A 9,259-nucleotide genomic window follows, 5' to 3' on the forward strand; every position below is an offset into this window, starting at 1 on the left:
TTATATTAAAATTTGAGATCTGGGGTTATTTTCTCTTGATTTAGAGTTTTAAGCATATATTTGTCATGCAAAATATTTTGTATGGAAATACATTAACAATTTGTAATGAAAAATACATAATACTATCTGAATCTTTTTTATTCAATCTGAGCTTCCTTAGGCCATTTTCTATTATTTTCAAATTGCTTCTGTTGTAATAACTATATGGAATTATTTCCAACTAGAAACTGATGCTGAGTTTTCAACACAGAGTGAGCTCTCAGCCAGGAGAAGTGTAGTGCGATAACAGATTCATTTGCAGTAATTGAATTTATTGAAATGAGGTTTAATTAGTGCTTGAAAGCTTCACTCATAGACATTGTATAGTAAGTCTAGGAAGTGCTGATGCAAGATTTTCCGTAAAGGAGATGGTGATGTTCAAATGACACACCTAATGACATGTAAAAGACATGACTACTGAGAGTTGACTAATATTCAAAGAACATATCCAATTAAGTTACATATGTTACACTTTAAGAATGATTCAGGAAATAGTAGCAAAAGCTCCCGCATGGATATATAGCTCCACAGTTGGCTTTCCTGGCCAGTGAGAATGACTGAGCTCCCAGCACACTGACCTCCATGTGGGTCTAGTGAACACAGCCTGTTGACTTCTTCATCTGTTTGGATCACGATGTGGATGAGAATACTTCTGGGTGTTTTTCTCTTTCATCTGTCTCTTTCTCAGTCACCAGAAGTGTAAGTGATTGCATAGGGTTTTATTTACATGTGGAAGCCAAATAGAGCTTGCCATTAAAAATTTTAACTTATTACATTTTTAATTGCAATAATTGCTTTTAAATAAAATTGCCATTTCACAATATAATCTAAAATATGTTAATTTGCACAGTAAATTCCAAACTTGAGTGGCACCACCATCTCTGCTTAGTAGATACCCAGAATGCTGATTGGGTTATAACTGTGCTGAGGACAAGGCAGCTGCTGGAGAAAGAAGGAGGCAGATATGAAATGGAATGTGCAGTATCGGTTTGGGGGAAAAAACAATGCACGAGGAGACTGATATTGTTAAGCTTATAGAACTCATGACTTACTTGCTGTTTTGTCACTAGAATTTTCTTTGTTGGGTCTATGAAATTCAATTCATAAGCCAGCATCTTTCCATTCCATACATTTCAAGTCCTCACATTTAGCCTTTTTTTTTAAAAACACTTACTATGCTAGTGTATCTCACTACACTATCATTTCCTGGTAAAAAGAAAAAAAAAACATTTTTCTTAAACTCCAAAATGTTTCATTTCCTAAACTCCAAAATGTTTCATCCCACAAAATAATTGCTAAGGCGTTAATCATTGCTTTGACACTTTCCATTTTAACGCTCTTGCTTCCCTTTTGTAGGCAGTATGTCCTGCTGGTGCCTTCTGTTCTACAGGAAGGCTCTTTGCATAAAGCGTGTGCCCAGCTTTTTAATCTGACTGAATCTGTTGTTTTGACTGTCTCTCTCAACTATGGTGAGGTCCAGACCAAAATATTTGAAGAGAATGTTACAGGAGAAAATTTTTTCAAATGTGTCAGCTTTGAGGTAAATACTTCTTTCTGCTTAGTATAACAATGAATACTAGAGGTGCGTGAAAGCTGCCTACATAACTTACTTTCGAAGGAAAGAAATCAGATTATTTGACTGTGTGTGTACAGTTATTTCAATTTTTTAAAGAGTAAAATAGTCCTCAGTTTGAGATGATGTAAGGACAGTCATAAATGGTGATAAGGGAATGAGCCAAACCATTTGATTTTATGACAGAAATTTGTTGAAGGGAGTAAGATACATAAAAAGAGTAACTCCTGTGCAGAGAAGGAAAGTTTTAAGAATGGTGAAGGAGAATTAATTTAAATGGTAAGATAAGATTAGAAAAAAACAAGGCAATAGAAATAAACAAGGGTGGTTATTCAAGAAATAGATATGACGAGTTATGAATTAAAACTTTTAGTGGTACTGATACATAGTGACATAAATTTCTTGGCAAAACACCAGTCTCATAAAGTATTTTCATGGTCTCTAGGTTCCTCAATCCAGATCTGACCCACTGGCTTTCATTACATTCTCTGCTAAGGGAGCCACTCTGAACCTGGAAGAGAGAAGATCTCTGGCAATCAGTCACAGGGAAAATGTGGTGCTCGTGCAGACAGATAAACCCATGTACAAGCCTGGACAGAAAGGTGGGGGTAATTAAATTATGCTAACCTCAACTAATATCATTTATAGAATTATTTTTATTTATTGAAATATAATTGATTGTACATATCTGTGGGGTACAGTATTGAATATTCATACCTGTGTGCAATGTGTGATGCCTAAATCTGATAATTAGCATATTCAACATTATATAATGTAATCTCTTTGTGTGGCCCTTTACCAGTTTCTCACGAACTCCTCCTCCCCCCGCCCCCTTTCCCACCTCTGGTGGCTTCAGTTCTGTTCTCTCCTTTTGAAAGTTCAATGAATTATTGTACTTACTGTATTTTCCTTCCTTCCTTCCTTCCTTCCTTCCTTCCTTCCTTCCTTCCTTCCTTCCTTCCTTCCTTCCTTCCTTCCTTCCTTCCTTCCTTCCTCCCTCTTTTTTTTAGCTTCCACTTATGAGTGAGGACATGTGGTATTTCTCTTTCTGTGCCTGGCTTATTTCACTCAATATAATTTTCTCCAAGTTTATCCATGTTGCTGTGAATGGCAGTATTTCGTTCTTTCTTATTGCAGAGTAGTATTCCATTGTGTAGATATACCACTTTTTCCTTATCGAGTCATTTGTTGATGCACATTTAGGTTGGTTCCAACTCTTAGCTATTGTCATTTATAGAATATTTAAATTGATGGTACACAATACAAGCTCAAAATTTGTTGATTAAAGTCCATGAAAAGCTTGATTAAAAATACAAAACGAAATTTTTTCCTAAAGGCTAGCGATTTAAATTCAATAAGTCTGAGGTAGGGAGTATTTTTAAAGAGCTCCTTATTCTAATATTTTAACAATATTCATATTATTATTATTCTAATAATATTCTAACAATATACATGTTTAGATGTCACGAAATTTTAGTTTATGCAAATTTATGAGTTCACAATTAATTAGAAATAAAATAGTGACAGAATGTGTCAAGACCATGGGAAGAGATACCCCTAGTGACTAGAGGATTGCCCAGTGATAGAATGATTAGCATGACATTGAATTAAGCTGAAAAGCCTCCTCTCACCTCCTGGGAAGAGAAGGAGTTCATGAATACAGATTACAACAATCAAAAGAAAGATTTCTGATGGGAGATGAATGGCATGTGAGAAAGCACAGAGGTGGAATTAATACGCAAAGCATGCCTTAAAATAAGTAGACAGACTTATTTGGAGTGAAGAAAATAAAGGAAGGAAAGCAAGTTGAAGTGAGCAGAAGAGCTAAAGAAAAGCCCTGAAAATGGGGCTAAAAAGGCATTTTCATGCGGTTAAGTCATGTCCATGAGGCTTCACTGAAGATTGAGGGTGTGCCATGATGAAAACTGTGTGAAGAGGTGATTCTGAGCAGTCTGCACATATTGTTGACACACGAAGGGACTTTCTGAGCCCGTGAGTAGTACTTTGCGATACTTATGATGAGTAGCACAATGTGCTTGGACAGGGAGAACTGGCATGAAAACAGAGTGGAAAAAAATCAGTGGGGGAAAATATCTAATTGAGTGTATTTCTATACTCCTGCTATTCAAATAGGTCTCTTTTGGAGATGAAAAAATGAGTAAAACAGAAAGCATTACTTCTTTTGATTGATGATATAACTAATTTTTTTCATTCAACTTGCAATTATATTCACAGATTTCTAACAAAACATGCAATATGAGAATGGCTACTGGGGTATATATACACAGTGGAATATTACTTGGCTATAAAAAAGAACAAAATATTGCCATTTGCAGCAACATGGATGAACTTAGAGAAAATCATATTGAGTGAAATAAGCCAGAAACAGAAAGTGAAATACTGTATGTTCTCATAAGTGGGAGCTAAAATAATAAACATACAAATAAAAGAGAGATAGAAGGATACAACATTCACAATAATAAATTGAACTTTCAAAAGGACAATTGAGGTTACTAGAAGTGGGAAGGGAAGGGGGAGGAAGGTATGGGTAAAGGGCCACGAATAGCAATGACACTGTATATTATTGAACATAATAATTATTCTGATGTTAGCATCACATATTGCACATGAGAATTGATGTATCCCACAGATATGTATAATCAATAAAAGAAAAAGAAAAAAAAAAGAATGGCCACTGGCCAATAAACTCAGATTTAAATATTTGCTTATGTGAAAAATAACATATGGTGACATATTTTACTTTTAAGATACATCTTGAAAAAATCCCATACATTCATACATTTAATGTTTAATAAAACATGCTATTAAACTATTCTCATATGCCAGTTTGCAAATATATTTCTTTATTTAAGCTGAAAGCGTTCTTAATTTTTATACTATATCTTCTTCAAAGCATTCTTGCTGTCTTTAAAAAATTAAGTAGCAGAATATCCCTTATTGTTTGCTGCGACAAACTAGTTATTCCCCAAATACTTTTCCACGACTATTAGCTATAATTATGAAGAATGAATGAGAACATATTTTTTAAAATGATGGAATAGCTTCAAAAACAAACATGTATTATTTTTATAATTATTTTTGTCCAATTGTATTTATCTAATATCACAAGGATCTGAGAAGCTACAAACAGTGGTTCTCAAACTTGAGTGAGTAAAAATAATTACTTAAGAAGCTTGTTAATAGTCAAATTACTCTGACAGTAGTTGCCAAAAATTTCTGCTTTAAAAATAATTTTCATGGGTGGTTCTGATTCTGATGTTCATCAGAGACACTTTGAGAAGCTCTAATATAAAGAGGGAAAAAATTATGTTTTTGCCTACTGACTTGATTAGTGCTTGACGAGTGAGGCAGGTGTGGGGCGTTGGAGATTATTATACTCAGAGATGCTTGTGACCTCAGAAAAACAGAGGCAGGTGACAGACGTGTGCTGGAGCTGGAGAAACCAAAGCACATGCACACGCTGTCCCCCTCGCTTCCACTCCCCTTTTCCTTGCTCCTTCACTTCAGGGCAGTCACAGAAGTGGGCGCTCAGGTCAGTCCTGAGGAGCTGAAGGACTAGACAAGAAAGCCGAGGCCCAGCTCAGTTCTAAAGTCCGGGCCAGCACCAACAATTGCTGGACCTGCATTACGAATTTACATGTGCAGGGGTGGGAGCTGCTCAGGAAGAGGAGGTTTATATGTAGTTGACACAAGAGAATGTCCAAGGAAGGTTTCTAGGATCCTTGCTAAGAAGAGCTGCAGAAGGCAGGGGTTGGCTAAGGACGCTACTACTTCAAACAGCACAGAAACATAAAAACTGGATTAAATGAGATCCTCTTTCTTTTTCTTATGCCATCCACTTTCTGGTAAAGGGCCTAATGTACAGAAAAAAGGTCATAGGATAGCACAGAAATTGAATGACGAGTCTTACACAATTGAGGGGTATTCAGTATTCAAAATACTGATCATTATCATCTGTGATATAATGCTGCACATACTCATAGCTTACTCAGCATCGAGCTTCGCTTTTTTTAAAAAGTATATTGTTATATGAACGATGATGTTATGCTAAAACCTCAATGCACGTTGAGTTTCTTGTAGCTTCCTAGCAGACCTCTATCTGCATTTTGATGCCCGTACATTCATCTCTCCTCTTCTCTCTGAGAAATTACAGGACATGTAACATCGATGCAGGCTAAAAATTTTACAGGAAGCTATTGATGGCTAAGTGGTTGTAAATTTAGCCATTTAAAACTCTAAAGAGAGGACCCACAAATTGGTCTAGGTACTTTTTTTTTTAACTTTTTGTTTTCCAGCTTCATATTTGTCATTTATCACACAGAGAAACATCCCGCATTTGCAATTAATGAATTCTTTGAGGTCCTGGTTTGACCAGAATTATCTGCCTGGCTATAAACTGGATACTTATTTGAACTGGCTCTTCCTGAGTGTCATCATTACCTCTGCCCAAACTTGCCCAAGATCAAAAAAAAAAGGCAAACAGTAAAATTTAACCCAGGGATCAAAACTAAAGACAGTGTAGCTAATCTATTTGTCTGCTATTTTACAGGCAATGACCACAGGGTGGCCCTTAAGAAATTGGGAATATGTTTTACCTAGCATAACTTCAGGTTGCAAGAAGTCACTCCCCAAAACTAATCACCAACTTGTTTCTGAAATTTTGTAGTGAGAGTTTCATTGCATTTATTTAAAGCATTTATCCCTGCTAGCACACCAGATTTAGGACAGCTGAGATATTTTCTTTGTTTAACACTAAACTCAATACATTTTTAGTCTCCCTCTTAAAAATACACACTCACAGGTAAATTTATGAGGACACCAGGCACTGGAATAAAGAGAAAAAAAGTTCACCAAAAATCTGAAAAATGTTTTAAACTCCTAAACGAAACTCTTAAACTACATAGCATCAGGAAAGGGAGGTTATTTTAATTTACCCAGTAATCCAGACAAAACAACAGCACTCCCACTGCCTAGAAAAGAACGTAGTATATTGTGTTTATATTGACAAGCAGTCATTCTATGAAGAAAAAAGTTTGTTCTGTCTTGACAATTTCATGCTATTTTGGTAACCAGTTCACTAGAAATTTCTGTGGATTCCATGAATTTAAGTTATATGACTTTGAAAGAGTATGATGTGCATATGTTTTTATAATCTCGCTGTATGTGCATTATTTTAGTTAATGAAAACATCCCCCCAAACTTTTAAACTAACAAAAATTTTACAGAGTTCACAATTTTAAAACTGGCAGGCTGATTGCACTATCAACTATTTATGCTATGTCAACACAGGGGTTATAGTATAGACAGTACACAGAAAAACATGTCATCTTTTTACAAGATAATTCCTGAATAAATGAGTTTTAAATTGAGATTGAAAAGAACATATCTCTCACAATAAAAATACCCTCCCTATAAAAGAAATAGTAATAAAAGTTATCTGTCTGTGATCTAATATTGTGCAGCTATCACAAATATTTAATAGGGATTGACGTAGGTCTAAAATACCTTTCGTAGCCTGTGTTAATTTTTGAAAACAGGGAAAATACAGTATCATTAAAGAGACTCAACATGTAAAACAAAACACACATGCAAACACATAAGCCATGAACAGAATATTTTTGGATATTGTTTCTGTAATTGTTTTATCATTCGACTTGTTTCTATCTGAAAAGATTTTTCTTAATTTTCTTGAATGAGCATATGTTATTTTAAACTTAAATAGTTATTAAACTATTTACAATAAAATTAAAAAATCAAATAAACTATTCGACCTTATAAGAAACATTTTTTCTTAAGTCTATGAAGTCTGTTCTTCAAATCAATAGGGCATGATACAGTAGTAAAATACCTGCTAGAATCCTCATATTTTAATATGGTTTAAAAATTCAGTCAATCAACAAATTATTAAACACTTGCTATGTGCTGGATAATCAGATATGCTATAGCAATACAAAGGTGAATAGCAATACAAGATTCCTAAACAGGAAGATTGATATAAACATATTTATAATGCAGTGTGTTAACGGCTGTATAGTATGTGGACAACATAGTGTGGAATCACATGGTGGAAAGATAGAAAAGAAAAAGGCTAATACTTCAGGTATTAAAAAAGAAGTAGGTCGATGGGGATACAGAGGAATGCATTTGGAATAAAAAGGGCTGAGATAATTACTAAGACTCAATCTTCTACAATGTGGATTCCAGTTGTGTTTGGAAGAATTAAAGCAGGGGCTGTCCCAAGCTTCCAGTGGCAAGGTAGAGGAGAAAGCAGCCCCTCTGTGTGAGAAGAAAGAGCTGAAGTTATCACAGAAATAGCAGCGAAAGAAGTAAAGGTAATGCTCACGATGGGATAACTGCAGGATAGACATGCCACGTGGCTTCAGGTGAAGTAGCAAGGTGGGGAACGCCTGGATAGGAGGCTGCAGTGGAAGGTCAGGCCAGAACTTTGACAAAAAGTAAATATGGCCTGCTACCATGAAGTTATTGACAAGCTGGCTTTTGTGCAGTCAGGGGCTTTCATCAGAGAAGGTGCAAGATCAGAATTGGTTTTCAGAAGGTAGCTCTTGTAACATAGAAAGATCAGTGAAGTTAGAGCCACATCAATGGCAGAGATCCAGTTAGTGACTGTTGCACAGATCCAAACAAAAGATGATGCTATCTCGAGCAAAGAGAGTGACAGTGTGGGAGTAAAGGAGAAATTCATGTTTAAATGACAGAACTGACAAAGTGGGTGGAAAGATTAGATTAGAGAAAAAAAAAGTTTGAAGATAATGAAGCAGAGACCCAGGTGCTGTGAGGGTTTGTACCATAGGTGGGGAAAATCATTCTGGGCAAGAGAAATAGCAAGTGATATTGTGAAGGTATGGTTTGATGCAAAGAGAAAAGATAAGGAATAGTTCCAGGTTTCTGGCCTGAACACCTTCAATGACAGAACCGTCATTTACTAAAGTGGGGAAGAGTAGGGTGAGAACAGGTTGGAGGGAGGAAGTCAAGAGCTCGTCCTGAGGCCTGCGAAGTATGGGCTGTCTTCCAAACACGCAGACACACATGTCAAGCAGGAAGCAGGATTTATAAGTCTTTAGGTAAGAATAAAGGGCTGGAGGCATGATGAGGAGCCATCAACACAGAGATAACATTTAAAACCAAGAGATTTGATGCAACCAGCATTTCTCAACTAGTCCTAGGACATCTGAGTCATAGTCCAATAGCACATCAGTCTTCGATTTTCAGCATGCACACACATATAAGTAGAATGATACAATAGGTTATCAATAAAAAATTTTAATATAAATGTGTGAATAAATTAATTGAAGCCAGGAGAGGGTTGATAGTCTGGAAGAATGAGATTTAACAAAACTGAAATCTAAATGTGTCTAAAAAACACACTTATAGGGCTTGTAAGTATATACAGAGAGATGACCAGAAAGGGTCTTCTCATCAGAGATTGGCTTTTTTTCCAAAGTGTAGTAGCTCTGGTATGTAACCAACACCAACTTTGACATGAATCTTCACTTTCCTCAAAAAGAAAACTAAAGCACTCTTTATGGAGCATGACAGAATGCCCATGATGTCTTAACTGGTGGAAAGGAAGACCCTTAGCTGGGTGAAATTCTGCACATAATCTAA

At 35.9% G+C, this 9,259-nt stretch overlaps 1 protein-coding gene across 1 annotated transcript in view; it reads left to right on the forward strand.

Moving 5' to 3' along the window:
* The window catches only part of LOC103600735 (ovostatin-like), a 103,899-nt gene that overhangs the window by 4,747 nt on the left and 89,893 nt on the right, over positions 1-9,259 (forward strand). Inside the window, 2 exon segments of the mRNA XM_008585065.1 lie at positions 1,400-1,579; positions 2,058-2,214. Coding sequence (XP_008583287.1) covers positions 1,400-1,579; positions 2,058-2,214 — 337 coding nt within the window.

This window comes from Galeopterus variegatus, unplaced genomic scaffold, assembly GCF_000696425.1.
Source record: "Galeopterus variegatus unplaced genomic scaffold, G_variegatus-3.0.2 Scaffold3432, whole genome shotgun sequence".
NCBI classification, from domain to species: Eukaryota; Metazoa; Chordata; class Mammalia; order Dermoptera; family Cynocephalidae; genus Galeopterus; species Galeopterus variegatus.